General features: G+C 34.0%; 2 protein-coding genes across 3 annotated transcripts; both read right to left on the bottom strand.

Annotated features, from left to right (window-relative positions):
* Positions 1-2873: 2873 nt before the first annotated feature.
* Positions 2874-6450, bottom strand: LOC140864009 (pentatricopeptide repeat-containing protein At3g04130, mitochondrial). 2 transcript variants are annotated; one of them, XM_073267869.1, is made up of 3 exons: positions 5894-6450; positions 5788-5809; positions 2874-4715 (listed from the first exon to the last, which is right to left on the bottom strand). In XM_073267869.1, exon 3 carries the CDS (start codon positions 4670-4672, stop codon positions 3110-3112), a length of 1563 nt encoding a protein of 520 aa, XP_073123970.1. In that variant the 5' UTR covers positions 4673-4715; positions 5788-5809; positions 5894-6450; the 3' UTR covers positions 2874-3109. The 2 variants fall into 2 exon arrangements, with proteins under 2 accessions (XP_073123970.1, XP_073123971.1); XM_073267870.1 differs by lacking the exons at positions 5788-5809; positions 5894-6450 and having other exon boundaries at positions 2874-4385; positions 4474-4611.
* A 1050-nt stretch (positions 6451-7500) lies between these two features.
* Positions 7501-12179, bottom strand: LOC140863749 (D-xylose-proton symporter-like 2). The gene is made up of 14 exons (XM_073267372.1): positions 11936-12179; positions 11759-11850; positions 11455-11533; positions 10727-10786; positions 10490-10556; positions 10273-10397; positions 9769-9870; positions 9247-9615; positions 9115-9162; positions 8979-9041; positions 8511-8591; positions 8277-8375; positions 7946-8083; positions 7501-7772 (listed from the first exon to the last, which is right to left on the bottom strand). Exons 1-14 carry the CDS (start codon positions 11954-11956, stop codon positions 7641-7643), a joined length of 1476 nt encoding a protein of 491 aa, XP_073123473.1. The 5' UTR covers positions 11957-12179; the 3' UTR covers positions 7501-7640.
* Between the last annotated feature and the right edge of the window lie 3833 nt (positions 12180-16012).

Here is a 16012-nt window from a genome sequence, read left to right as displayed (position 1 = left end):
CCTGTGGCCAGGTATTTATAGGCCTTGGAGTGAGAGAGTCACTCCACATTTCCAGGGTAGTGGCCACGATCTGGATCGTGGGTGCAGGAGTTACCCACGTTTACCTGTGATGCACAATGGAGCCGGAAGGCTCGGGATTATGGCAGTCGTGGGGATCATGCCCTTGAGACATGGGCTTTGTCTAAGTCATGCAGATCTGGTCTCCCGGGATCCTGAAGCTCCTAGCCTGCTTTAATACAGCCCTGACACCCTTGGCCTTTCCTGGCCCTGTCACCCCTGGCTTACCAGGGTATCACTACTCCTTCCAAAAATAGTCGGGCTAGAGTCTTACTCGCTGTCCTGACTAACAGCCCTGCTACCCTTGCTTTAATACAGCCCTGACATCCCTGGCCTTTCAGGGTATCACTACTCCTCCAAAAAATAGTCGGGCTAGAGTCTTACTCGCTGTCCTGACTAACAGCTCTGCTACCCTTGCTTTAATACAGCCCTGACACCCCTGGCCTTTCAGGGTATCATATATATAATAAAATATTAAAATAAGGTTTTAAAATAAAAAAACTATTTTTTAAAAAAAAAAATCAAAAAATCGATTTTTTGGTTCTTAGTCGGTTCTTGACCGATTCTGGTCGGTTGAACGATTAAAACGGTTTTTTGTAGTGTTTTAGACTTGACCGGTGATCGATTCCTGGTCAAACCGGTTGAACCGATCGGTCCAATCTGATTTTGAAAACATGACATTCAAGTATTGACGCCACAACAGATACATCATCATTTTTCAATGCCGTAAAAAATTTTTAGTTCGCACGTCATCATTTTCTGATTTCACGTCTATAATCCATGAAAAAAGACTAAAAACTAAAATATAACTTAACTTATAGGACCAATATCCAAAATTAAATACTTAAATGACCAAAACACAAAATGAGTAAATATACAGGAACATTTTGACTATATTCTCTTTATAAAATAACTAGCATAATCGCACATACACGTTGTGTGTGTATAAAATCATATAATATATTTAATATTATATGTTATGTATAAATATTCTTTTTTCGATAATATTTAAATTTATTTTTTTATTTATAAAATAACAAAAAAAAATAAATTTAAAATTTATTTATCAATTTATCTTATCTATAGTGTTTAGTTGAGAAAAATATAAAAATTTGAAATATCAAAATTTTAGAAAAAAACTAATAAAAATAAAAATTTAATATTTATAACACATAAGATCAATCTCGGTAAATGAAAATATGGCGTCTACGGGGAAATTCTTTATATATAATAATAATAATAATAATAATAATAATAATAATAATAATAATAATAATAATAATAATAATAATTTAGAGAAGTTTTAATTAACCATTGAATTAATAAATTATTATTTTAAAGAATATATTTTGTTACTCTTGCAATTGCTAGATAGACATTTGTTTATTTATTTTTTTAATTTATTAATTACATGTTTGAAAAGTGATGAGTATGATTAATAGTATTTTAAAAAAAAACGAAAGTTAGTAATATTTTAGATGTTTGGAATTTTACAATAATGTAGAACTTCTATAAATTAATAATATTTTAATCAATGATATTCAATTTTAGAAAGATATCAATTAACCGATAAATTAATAAATTATTATTTTAAAAATTATTTTTTGATTGAATGCACGTGGTTTTGGTTATATATGTTTATTTTCAAAGATTTTTATAAGAGTTTTTTTAAAAAAAAATTATAATCTTATTAATTTATTAAAACTATTAATTTAACATATCAATCCAAGTCGAGATTGAAAAAATTTCTCTTTTATAAAAAACTATTAATTTATCAAAAATTAAATTTATGAAAGTTTATTTTATCGTTTTATTTCATTCTAAATTTTATAATAGGAAAAACATATATGCATATAAAACCTTAAAAATACTTTTTATAATTATTAATTATGAAAATAATAATTTTTTCAATCTCTATTTAGAAAACTCTTATATAAATCTATGAAAATTAATAAAACACAATTTTCTTATATAATTAATCTCTATATTCATTTTGAATCAACAATACTCTATAAATAATAATTTATTAATTTATCAATTAATTAATGCATTTTTAAATTAGTAAAAATATCATCGTCGTTATATTATTAATTTATAAAAGTTCAACTGTATTATAAAAATTTTAAACAACTAAATTTTTTTTAATCATAATAATCATTTTTTTAACATGCAAAAACAATTAAATCTGTAAATATAAAACTAAAAAAAAATACTAATGAAAAGAATTAATATTACACACACACACACAAATATATATATATATATATATAATATAGGCTATGAGAAATAGGGGTTTCAAACTTCGACTCCTCGAAAATAACAAATGAGGAATCGGGGTCTCAAACCCCAACTCTTCAAGGAAGTGGATTTCAAACCCCACGTTATTATATTTTTTAAAAGTTTTAAAATTTGTTATATTTGTTTAAATTTTTTTAAATTTATTATATTTATTTAAAAAACCCTCCTAACTCCTAAGCCACTTAAATAGTATTAATTATAAGTAAAATAAGTATTTACTTTTTCGGACAATAATCCAAGTGTTTATTATTACTTTTGTTGAAATAATGGGAAAAAATTCTTTACTATGAAGAGAGAAATAACTTTTCATTAAACAATATTTTCTTAAAAAAAATGCTATATGCACACGAAAGCTTTTACATTGGATTATATAATGCTCATGAGATTACAAAATTATCAGTCCATTTTATTTGAAAAAACCCCTTTTCAAAATACATTAAGAATAATTATATAATTTCAAGTGCACTGTGTGACTCAACGTATAACATTCCGTGTACATACATGTAGCATCGCCCAATTTCAACGCCCACACATATCCGTTTCTGTCTCCTAACAGAGGATCCCTTTCCTGAAATAACGCAAGTATTTTGATGAATTTAGTCAAAGCACTTTGCACAAAAATTCAGACATAATCCTTCTAGCCAAATAAAATAAAAGGAGAATCTTCTAAACGAATTGGTGCTACACCAATAATATAATTAGTTCAGGAGTGGCAAAATGGGCTCTCTTGCACTAGACAAAGAACAATGGTCATTCAAGATGACTCCATTCTTTTCACATAGTCTTCAATCCACTCAACTTCTTCATACATTTTATTTTTTTTGATTCCTTTCAAAAGAAGTGAACATGTAAGATATCTAGGTTTCAACCCTTGAGAAATCATATCCTTGAAAAGCTGGTGAGCCCACTCCCAACTGCATTGTCTGCACAGTCCATGTATCAACATTGTGTATGTTGCTAAATCAAGACATAAATGATGCTTCTTAACCATGGTATCCACCAACTTGGTCACGCAATCACCCGTCCTCCCAGCTCGAAAATACGACTTTATTAGCGGGTAGAACGACTGAACATCAGGTTTACAGTGTGGTGAATTTTCTAAATCCCTCAAATATTGCACCGCTCGTTGCTCTTGTCTGTGGTGGCAGAACATGGCAATCATGGTATTGAAGGTCGATGTGTTTGGGATTATCTTATTACGGGGCATCTCATCTGTAAATACATAAATAGCATCCTCGAGGAGACCAGCCCTTCTTAATGTGTGAATCAAGGCATTGTAAAACAATGCATCGGGTTTACATCCAGCTAATTTCATTCTTTCAGCCACTTGCAATGCGTCCTTGAATTCTCCAGAGTTGGTCAAACAATGCATGATTGTCGTGAAAGTCACGATATTAGGATGACATCCTTGAGCTTCCATTTCATCAAGCAGCTCATAGACCTTCCAAAACTGGCATTGGAAGCAATAGAACTGGATAATTGTGGAGTAGCTGATGACACATGGACGAAAACCGTGCCCTTTAATCTCTTGAAGCGTCCAATATGCCTCCTCTATCCTTTTCATTTTGCACCAACCATGTATAAAAATGTTAAACGTGTTCGCATTAGGTGGAATATGTGACTTTAGTTCCAAGAATATCGCACGTGCCTGCTCAACTTTATTCTCTTTGCAAAGAGTATCGAGTAACAAGTTCATGGATTCTGTATTCTTCTCCAACCCAAACTTTTCTAGCTCGTCAAAAGTTTTTACAGCTTGTTTCCACTCTCCAGCACCAGCAAACCGTCTCATGACCTTTGCTATGGTATTTAGTGACACAAGATGATCTTCATTCATTTCTTCCACAAGTGCTCTCATCTTTTCCATTTTCTTCATCTTCCCTAATATATCCACCAATTTATTATACGACTCAGGCAAGGGTTTATTGCCAGAAGATGCTTCCACCCATCTAAAAATACCCAAAGCAGTCTTCCAGTCATCTTGAAAGCGATTGAGTAGACTATCAATCAAGATACTCGGGATTTCTATTGACCTGCATGCAGAATCCCTCATCAGACACTGGAAAACTTCGTCTTCACTTTTCAATCCACAAACTTTAGCAATAACAATATCAATCTTACATTGTCTTTCAAAATCTCTGCATTTCTCGGCCGGATCAAAAGAAGTATTGCTCATGGTTGGGTAACACTGCACAGGGCTGTGTGATGTTGAAAGATACCGGGTGTAAATTTCGAAAACATTGCGAAAAGTGCTATGAGTTCCCGATTTCAAAATGAGGAATTTGTTAGTTCCAGCAAGCCTCCTGACACACAAGAACATGGGGGAATCAACCGCTTATGATGTGGTGTTAAGGTGTCTGTTCCTGCAACGTTACAATGCATAAGAAACATCACTGCACAATAATTAGCTAAAATTTGTTCAAGTTTCGAAATAAGAGATGTCTAACAAAGAGTGAGCAAGTAGCAGCCATTCAATTTCATTATTTATCTATATCTATAAGATATTCTAACGAATTTTTTTATTTAAAGCATGATTATGTACTATCACCATACTACCAATGCACGTGAAATGTCACAAGTACAGGTCCATATTTCATCTTTCCATTCTCGTTCACTACACTCCATGTTGGGTCCAAATCTAAACGCTTCATGCACTTACACGAGGCCGCATCGTATCAGCCATGTGCTCATTTTTAAGTCTTATCCAAAGCACAGCTCTATACATGGACTTCACACAGGCCCGTGTGGTTCCCTCAAGCTGAATAGCTGATGCTTGCTACTTTGCACGAACTATGAATCACACATGACAACACACGGGTCCATGCTTCCGTCCTTGTATTGTTTCCTTGAATTTTCTTGATTTTAGACTCTAGTTTTTGTTCTTAACCATAATTAAACCTTAAATCACAATTTTAAGTCCGAACTGATAATATACATGAATTGGAACTAATCACTCATTTCACCAGTAAATAACCGAAACACTAATATTTTCTGAATGTTAGCAAAAACTGATTAGTTTCCCGAAATCCACAATAATTCATAAATCCGCAAAAAATCCTTGTTCGCACGAACTAATTAGTTTATTTAAATACTTGAACAATGTAAACCACCAATTTCCAACTCTTAATATCAACTCAACACCAACAATTACTTGGACTTCTGAATTTTATGCTAAAATTAACACAATTGAAAATACACTAGCTCATCTTCACTAAATTTAGGCACCAATTTATCACAAATATTTATAATCCAAAATTTTCATAAACCATATGGAAACCATAAATATTTATCGAAAATCAAAATATTTAAAATTTTAGGCTAAAACTCAATTCCAATAATTCATCTATATTTCGTAGCTCAAATTATCGCAACTTAAATAATTCATCAAAAGTCGAATATAATAGTTGGAGACGCAAGTTGGTTTGTCGGGTTTACCTCAATCAAGCAACTTGGGTACCTGCACAAAAAAAATCTAACAATAATCAATATCTAGCGCGATAATTGAACCGATAATCGAATAAAACCAAGTGGAAATTCTCACCCTCCGGACAGACGTTAAACCGACCCATAAACTGGAAAATTCGAGCTATCATTCTCATCAAAACTCAAAATAAGTCGAGCAAAGCGGAGACTGATGGTGCTGCGCGGCGGTCCCGCGGCCAGAATCGAGACAGCGGACGGTGGGTCACGGGTGAAAGCGACGGGATAGGTCCAAAACATACTGCCCCGCCCTAAATCTAGCTTCTCAAGGCCTGAAACCAAGCTAATCAACGGCGAGAAGGACGTAAATCGCAAGAAGGAACAGCGCAGCAGGCTGCGCGAGAAATGAAGGCGACGGGTCGAAGAAAACTAACGACTTCCAGCAAAACTGGGAAGCACCAAGCATTGGAAACCCTTCCTCCGTGCTCGGTGCACCTCTTCTGGTGGTGGTGCGGCGGCTGAAGCGGCAAAATCGAGCAAAATCAACGGTTTCAATCCGTTTGAGAGAGATATTTTGAGTTAAAATATGTTATAAACATTTCATCTTCTTCCTCCAATATACTCCATATTTTATATTAATCAATAATTTTGATATCTACCCGTTGTATATTTTTAAAAACATATTTCAAATATCAAATATTTATAAATGACCGATCAATTTTATAAATCAGATCTCTCATTCAATTTGATTTATAACAAATTGTTTGATGTATACTCTTTTTGATGTTCATTTAATATTTAATTGTTCGTAGTTGTTTCTAGAGTTACAGGTAAAATTTGATGTCGACCATAGCTAAAGAAACTCCACAACAAATATTATATTCAATGAAGATTTCATAATTTGTAAGAATATTTTTGCACATTAAATGTCAAATTAGTTTGTATTTTCGTTTTAATTACACATTTTAAATTCTTATCAAATATAATTTTAAACTCAGTCATCTAATAAATTATGAAAATTTCGACCTTTTGAAAAAAAAATTATTTTTCTTTAAAATTTTGATGGAGGAAAATTTTCTTTTCAAAAACATATATCTTTCTAATCTTTTTGTTATAACAATTTCACTTATCTAAAATATCGACGAAATAGTAATAAAATCAATATGATCATAGAAAATGGTTATCCATATAATTAGATGTGTCAAAATGAGTTAAGCTCGTCGGGTTGAGTCAGTTGGTCCGCCCTACCGTATAAAATAAGTAGATTGAGTTGATAATTTCTTGACTTGCCTAAAAGGTGGACCGGCTCGCCTTATGGTTGGTTGTGGCGTGTTGAGGGTCGACCCGCCAAAATCCACCAAATTACACGTAAGCCTGTCGGATTGGTCCGCACCGCCCCGCTTAATGATGGGGTGCGACAGATTGTGAACCGGCCCACCTCGCTAGCCTCCTTTGACATCTATACTTGTGTCATCCATCTTGATTATAACTTTAGTATAATATTAAAAAACTGTTCTAAAAAAATAATCACAATTCTTAATCAAATTCATTCATCTAATAAATGACAAAATTTTGATTTTTTAAAAAATATTTATTTATTTTTTAAAAAATTTGATAGCTCAAAATAATACATGATTTTCTAAATATCTTTTTTCTATTTTTTTAATTAATAACAACTCCAATCATCCAAGATATCGAATGCAGTTATCAAAGATAGAATATTTATATGATAAGTTTTTATAACATTTAAATTTTAAATATATTCACTACATTATATAAAAAAAACTTAAATAATTATTCAAACACTCATTCTTACGAAATTACATAAAACAACACGAAATAGACATGAGACGGAGTAGCTGGTGAGTTTAAAGCAGTTTAGCCTCAATTTCTTCAAGGGAAAGCCCTTTTGTCTCTGGTATAATAAAGAAGATGAATATGAGTGCCAACACTGCTATGCCCCCGAATATGAAAAATAGAACCCCAGCTCCAACCAACTCCTGCAATCACAGTCAAATCTAGTCGTCATAAGCATATATATGAATCACACCAGACGAAAGTTTTACATAATTAGATGAAATCATAAATTGTTAACATAAACAACAATGTTTAATGCCTCAACTGCCAACCAAAAAATAATAATAAAATCAAGGGCCGAGTGAAAAACTGGCACCTTCAGAGGAGAAAACGCAAAGGTCACAAGCGCATTTGCGCCAAAATTCAGTAGAACTGCTATGCTTAATCCTCGTCCTCTTAGACGCAGGGGAAACACTTCTGAAATCATCAGCCAACCAATGGGACCAAATGATAACTGTACAAATATACTAACAAAATGTTAAATGCTTTCGACTTTAAGAAATAACAAAAATTTCACCATGATATCCAAGTAACATCATGCGCTTACTGACTGGCACAATTAAAACTTGTCTAATCATCTGACCCTTCAAGTACAAAGGCACCAGAAGACTATAGAGAGTAGAAAAAACAATAAGAACGTTGGTAACCTGGTAACATCCAACATATATGAGCAAGGCAATGACAGCCACGGCAGGTATGTCATCTAGGTAAGTGTAATAAGATCCCAAGAAAAATAGGGAGATTACCTGCGGCGTTATCAAAATACTATTAGAACTTTATCTTAAGAGTTAAATAATGATATCACAAATAACTTGAAATTCGAGCAGTGTGAAAGTATTAAAAATCGAAGATAGATCCTAGAAACAGATGGAATGACTTACAATACCAGATACACCGCCAAGGAGCAGAGGTCGTCTCCCCAATCTATCAACAACTAGAACGGCTACCCCGGTCATAACCAGCTACAGAAGTGAAGACATCAAATATTTGAGTGAATTAAAACAGTAAATTTAATATGACAGACAAATGTATGAATAGAGGGAAGAAAGGAAAATCTATGAACTGTATGGTTTAAGAATACAGCAAAGAGTGGACACAACTATGGTAAAAGTAATATAAAATGCCACTGCTATGCTAATACTGATGCAATATGCCAGAAAGGGGTATGTGAATGAGAAAAAAATATAAGAATAGTAATTAACTGAACTGAATCTGCGCATGCGGCCAACCAATTAGCCAAGAGGTAAGGAATTGTCTTTTCAGGACTGCTTGTCTTGGACATACAAATATATGCATAGGTATATATTTAAAGAAAGGCAAACAAGAGCACCACTGTAGAATCTGCTTACCTTCAGGAAACCAAGAAGAACTGAGACCTTTGTTGCATCTGATGCTGCAGAAAATCCTGCGCTCTATCATACGTATAGCATCTGTCAACATCTAGTAACATAAACTTAGATGTCACTGTTGATTCAAACAATTTACCTGAAAAATTGATGTGGCATAGTACAAGACACTTGGTTGCCCTGTTATCTGCCATGAAAAGACTATGAGGCATGAGTTTATAATTGCAACATTGGGTTTGTACAAGAAAAAGAAAGATGCAATGAGATATACCTGCTGAAATACAACAAGCCCACCACCAATTTGAAGTGCTTTCAAGCATTTTCCCTGAAATATCTCAGCTATAGAAGCTTCATGCTCTTCTTGCATTTGAGAAAGTTCCGATAAAATGTCATCAACCTTTAGACATGCCGAATCACCAATAGCTTCCCCTCTCAGCCGACACAAGCAAGTAATAGCAGAATCTCTTAAACCCTGCATGTCTCCTTTTCCCTGTACAGCTTGCAGAAGAATCCATCTAGGTGACGGCGGCAGCCACCACATCCCAATTCCCATGATGAGTGACAAAGGAGAACTAATTCCATAGATGATGCGCCAGCCTGAAACTGTCTCGACCAAAAGACTACCGGCTATATAGCCCATCTACAACAAAATTCAGGCGCTTAATACAAATTCTGATGATATATATGAAGTTAACATTACACAAAAGGCCTGTTCATAGCCAACAAAAAAATTCGATGAAATAGACACTTCAAATGTAAGTATGGAATCTCTCTCGAGAAACTTGATACTTACAAGCATCCCAAGAACAATAAAAAATTCCTTAAGGGAAATTAGCAGTCCCCGTATTTGACTTGGAGCTGTTTCGGCAATATACATTGGAGCAGCATGCATTGCCTGCAAAAATTGGAGGAGATCATAATCGAGCAATAATGAATCTAAATAACAAGACCACAACTACCACCATCACCCCTCTTATGGAATGTTTCGTATGTCAGGTCCATTTTCCTTCCCGAACTCTACTTTATGACCCAATAGGTAAATTGGCACACCATCAGATTGTAACAGTTCATTCAAGCTGGAAATTTATTTTCAGTGTGTTTACATAAGTGTGGCACAGCAATCCGATTGTGAGAATGCAACTTGCAGAAAAAAGGTGGCAATTGTCAAACAACAGCAGGTATACTCATGTGCACTTAGAACCAAATGAGATAGTAAAAGAAATTAAAACAAAGCAAACAGGACAGAATTTCAGAGGGTAGACAACATAAAAAGAGCCACTTTGATTGGCGTACTCACCAATCCAATCCCTATTCCATAAATGAAACGCCCAATCACCAAAACAACAAAAGCAGGAGCAAAAGCTGTTATCAGAGCCCCAATAAGGTACATCAGGGAGGAAAGAATTAGTTCCCTCCTCCTTCCTGTAGTATCAAGAAGTAATGAGAAGTCAAAAATTAAAATATAATGTAAGTCGCTGTATACTTCAGGGCCAATCAATATAAGTTAAACTAACCAAGAAAGTCGGCCACATTAAATGCCAAAATTGAGCCTATCAATGCACCATACAATGAGCCACTGGTCTGCCATAATCGGGAGATAAAAAAAATTATATACATAATATCCCATTAGAACTAGGTTCCTGAATCCTGATGATGCCAAAATACACACACACACACACACACATATATATATATGTGTGTGCGTGTATGCATAGCATATTCTTGTAACCAAGAAAGGACAGATTGCTTACCACAAGACCAACTTCCACTGATGACAAATTATACCATGAAATCCCACTTGAACTGGCAGACTGCAAAAGAAGTTAACAGAAACCAATTATGCAATAATTTACATTGGCTAAGTTCTACTAACAGCACCCATTATGTTTTTAATTTACTGGTCAAAAGCAACATATTTCACCCTCCACAACTCTTGGATGAATATAATTGAATACACTATTAAAGCATCAAATAACTTTGTCCTACCCACTTTTCAAAATTTTGTGAGCTAATAACAATAGAAGAATCAATAATTTAGTACACACATCTTCAGTTATTTGGTGTTTGCTTTTACCCACTTGTCGAAACACGTACAAGCATTTAAAATGAGATTCACAAAGGTAACTTAGTGGCAAGAGCAGAACAATTTCGTTAAACATAATTCCATCAAATGAAGGCACCAGTACGAAGTACAAATGTTAAATAGGATCAATAAAAGCTCAAATAAGAGCATTAAACACGGTATGCTCTTATCCATCTAATTTCAGTTTATTGTGGTAAATGGTCCCTGAATATAAAATTGTAAGTCTTTATGATCTCCATATTTGAATCCCTAATAATTCAATGTACAAAGTTTTGTAGATAAATAGGACAGAATAACATCCTAGACCCGAGAAACCAAAGCTTCCATAAACCCGACGACAAGGTAAATCACAAAATAATTAGTTATTAGGCGTCCACTTGAAGGTGTAAACAGTACCTGAATAGAGATAGTAGCAGAGGATGTGGCTCCAATGTCATATCCATAGAGTAGTCCGCCAAAAGCAGGGAACAAGAACCTGACATTGATCCCTCAATCCTCAGCTATAATACCGATTGAAAATACAATATAGTGATGGCAACTGAACAATGAAGCAAAAGCCCAAATAGTTTACATGATCTGTCAAGTTTAGTCAACTGAGAATCCACGCATATTATACTATGAGAACATTTCCATATCCCTCAGCTCTTTCGAATCACAAGGAAAAAAAGCAACACGATAATAAAAGAGAAGTAAAACTCACGGAAGAATGGCTGAAACCACCGTAAAATCCTCGCGTTCACTTCTCAAAAGGGGCTGCAGCACGCCATCGCTGTGACCTGAAGTTTTTGGATCCTAAGATTTTGCAAGAGAGTCAGAATACATATATATAAGTGGAAGAAGACCATCAATATATGATTTTCGCCCGAATTAAAGATACCTTTCCATTCTCAGAATCCATGTCTGCTACTGAAATAGGTGAGAATTAATCGATTGTTCTTTGGTGGTTCAAAACGAAGCCAGCAGAGTCGTTTGAGCACGTCGAACGAATCTTATATGGACTAAAATGATCGTCGAGATTAACTTTTTGTTCAGGTTTCAGCCATAAAAACATTTTTTCACCTTACATGGGGCGGGTTCCGGAAAATGACCAAACCCCTTTATTCGGCGGGACGAACCCGGCTCACCGGACTACTTTTAGTAATATTTGACAAGTTGGGTCGTGCTAGCTCGCAACTCGTCCATTGGCGGGACAGAGCAAGTCCCAATTGATGGTGAAGACTGACCGATTCGATAAATTTTAATTTATTTTAACAGCTCTATCTTTCATAAATATCATTTTTATATGAAACACACAAATGTGTCATATATTTTTTAACTGTTTTGTGTCGATGCTACCTTACAGAACTTGAACATCTTGGGTGCATGACCTTTGGACTGTCCCTTTTTTGCCAGCAGACAAATCCACTTTTTCCCTATCAAAGGCCGACAAATCCGCATTTACGATAGGGTGACTCATACTCTCATGGGAAGGGAAGGGAAGGGAAGGGAGGGTTCGACAACTGTTCATTGGACCATGGCCTCACGTTGAAAAGGAGCACTTATTGTTATTAAATCAGTAATTACCATAATGTTCATATAATTTCAGTTAATCAAAAAATATATAACTGTAATGATCCGATTACTATTTTAAGGGATCATTAATTAAACAAGTCAAGTGTTTAGTCAAGTTCAGAACAAGAAATATAGACTTCAGATTTATCGAAGGGATCGGACCTGTATTTCGAAAGCGCTGAACTGCTCAGTGTTGAGTTCGGAAGAGGACGAGTTCGAAAAGTCCAAACATAGATCGTAAGGTTCGATCAATAGTTAGGACATTCAGATTGTGAGGAGTCAATAGTACATAAACACGTGGAAGATCGGAAGCACCGATCTAGGGTTCGGAAGGTCCGAACCCTTCCGTCCACTTAGGTGTCAAGAATCATTTGACACGTCACTACATGCATGCGATTGGAACATCCGAAGAGTAAGATCGGAGCTTCCGAAATCAGCAATTCGAAACGTGACAATCATGCAGAGTTCGGGACGTCCAAATTGGAAATCAGAGCGTCCGAAATTCGCCTATATTAGGCCGTGGATTTCCTTATTCTAATTGCGTGTTTGAGGTGTTTTGGTGTATGTTAGTATATATTTGAGTGCTTCTAGACGTTTTCTCGAGGTCGGGCGATAAAAAGATGCTTTCGGCGTCGTAGCGGAGCAGTGTCTTAGATATGGGGTTTTCGATGGCGGGGTGACGACATACATATATATAAGTCTAGACTCTTAATAGTTTGAGAGTAACTATTAGTTTAGTTAAGAATTTTAGTGATATAATAGTGATATGATATTCTGTTGATTATAGATTTGGAATTTTGACCCATTGCTTCTGGGTTGCTTGTTAGAGGTACAAAAGTACTATCCGAGACATGCAGGTTGAGTATGCATGTTCTATGTGTTGCATATTATCTGACATGTTTTGATGTGCATATGTTATGTCATGATTATTATGCAGCATACATATCAAGTTGAGCTTATCTTCTTGAGATAGCCCCATAAGAGAGAGTCCCATCTGACCCTAAGCAGATGCTTTTGGGTCGGTAAGCCCTTTTGTTTTTGAATGGGTGGTTGGACCTGTTAGTATGGATTCAGGTAACCGATATCAACATATTTTATGGTATGAGAGCCACCTCCTGGTACGACGGCGCAAAATGTTTCATGCCATGACACCACCAGACTGAGCACAGTTCTCGATCCGATCCTTGGTACCTTGTAAACTTGCATTCATGCACGCATAACACTTGTATACTCATATTTTCATATTAAGCGTTTTCATAACTCACGTTCTCGGTTTTGTTTCTTGGACACCCCATTCCACATGACATGACTCAGGTTGGATAGACCCGGTGAAAGTGGTCGTTGAGCTATTTGGTATGGCAGTTTTAGGAGTGACCTTTTGTCTCGCATGTGATTATTCGGCTAGTTTTACACTAAGATTCAATATGGTTGTATAATATTCAGTATTTATCGGTTTTCTTTCGATTGAGTTGTATGATTTAGTTTCCGATGTTTAACTGATTCCATTTTATTATGTTATTTTCACGCCATTAAGAATTCGGATTAGTAGGTGATTCGGGTCGGTATAACAAAATAAATAAAAATTGGGAATATGTTTTCATGGCAAAACTATTGCTTAAATGGGTCACACCATAAAATCTCGTTGAGAGAATGTATAACAATATGAGGAAGTTGGTATGGTGAAGTTGTAGCGATGATATTGAAATATATATATTTTTTCAATTAAATAAATTGTTTTAAACATAATAAAATTTTACATAAATATAACAAATTTAAAATTACACATAATTTAAAAAAACATAACACAATTATCCCCAAAAAAAACACGCAAGTAAATTAAAAAAATACACAAATTAAAAATGACACTGAAAAAAGTGGTGATATTGATTTTTTTTTTTAAAAAATCTCTTTGTGTGTTTCTTAAACCCAGATTATGTGCTAATTTTTATTACTTTAATTGAAATTCAAACGCTAATCATATGATGATTTTGATTATCAAAAGTGATTCTAATAAATAAGTTAATGCTAATAACTAAATAACTTATTTATCAAACACTACCTAAATTTGATTTTTAGTTTTTTTTTTGTTTCCAAACACTATCCACTTTTGATTTTTATTTATTTTTTGATAATTTATAAATTTAATCATTTATAAAAAAAACATATATATATATATTTTTTGCAAACACTCCCAAATATTCAGAAGACAAAACATAAAACAATTTTTGCGAGCTATTGACGTATACAAAATTAGATCTAGGAATGACAATGGGTCGGGTATGGGTAGGATATCGTGCCTCCATCCCCATACCCATTTATTAAATCCATCCCCATATCCATACTCATACTCATAGGATATTTAATTTCATCTTTATTCCCATACCCGTCGGATGATCGGATATCCATACCCTACCCATATACTCATTTATTGTATATACTCCATAAAAATAATTTTTTAAAAATTTTAATTATTTGATAAAATTATACTTATTTACTAGATTTTTATATCAAAATTTTTAAGATAATAAAAAAATAAAACACCGAAGAAAATTTACAACCAAAAACTTATATAAAAAATAAAACTTCTAAAAAATAGCATTAGTTTTATATTAATAATTTTTATTATTTCATCCAACTAACATAATTCAACAAAAAAAATTAAATTAGCATTTATTTAATATAAATTAATACGTGTATGTATGTATATATATATATATATATATATATAATCGGGTATCGAGTCGGGTATGGGTAGGATACCATTACATCCTCCTCCATCCCCATTTACGAGATCCCCATACCCATTTACCCATTTATTTAATCGGGTCCAAAAAATACCTCCATACCCTCCTCCGTTCGGGTCGGATATCGGGTTTCCCATCGGGTTCGGAGAAAATTGTCATCCCTAATTAGACCAAATATTGGAAGCGTTTGCGATCACTTAAAAAAGTGATTATTAGATTTGACTTAAAAAAAACGTTCTTGTGTGTTTTTTAAACCCAGATTATATGTTATATTCTTTTTAACTTAATTGAATGCAAAAGATAGTCATTTAATGATTTTGATTCTTCAAAAGTGATTCTAGTAAAAAAAAAAAAACTTGTTTATCAAATATTACCCAATTTTGATTTTTAATTTTTATTTACAAACACTATCCAATTTTGATTTTTTTTTTCACTTTTTGATAGTATATAAATTTAATCATTTTTAGGGAAGCACCATGTTTTTCAAAATTGTGAAGTTGGAGATTGTTGGTGGCGCCATAAAGTGGGGAAGATCACTTCTTCAAACAATTAATTCCTCAAGTTACGTACCTGTTTTTTTGCTTATGAAATTATTATATGCACTGTCCATTTACTAATTACTATTGCTGATTATTAATTATCTCTGCTTATCGAATTTT

Source organism: Henckelia pumila, chromosome 4 (genome assembly GCF_033568475.1).
Source record: "Henckelia pumila isolate YLH828 chromosome 4, ASM3356847v2, whole genome shotgun sequence".
Lineage (NCBI taxonomy): Eukaryota > Viridiplantae > Streptophyta > Magnoliopsida > Lamiales > Gesneriaceae > Henckelia > Henckelia pumila.
Note: the sequence above shows the minus strand (reverse complement) of the source record. Positions and strands in the feature narration are given on the sequence as shown.

What these genes read in the sequence shown, in the direction of transcription:
- LOC140863749 (XM_073267372.1), bottom strand. Translation starts at nt 11,956, where the DNA reads ATGGATTCTGAGAATGGAAAG. An exon ending in CTGCTACTATCTCTATTCAG is followed by an intron (nt 10,787 to 11,454) that starts GTACTGTTTACA and finishes CTTCTTTTGCAG; the next exon opens with TCTGCCAGTTCAAGTGGGAT. An exon ending in TTCTTCTTGGTTTCCTGAAG is followed by an intron (nt 8,592 to 8,978) that starts GTAAGCAGATTC and finishes TCACTTCTGTAG; the next exon opens with CTGGTTATGACCGGGGTAGC.
- LOC140864009 (XM_073267869.1), bottom strand. Translation starts at nt 4,672, where the DNA reads ATGTTCTTGTGTGTCAGGAGGCTTGCTGGAACTAACAAATTCCTCATT.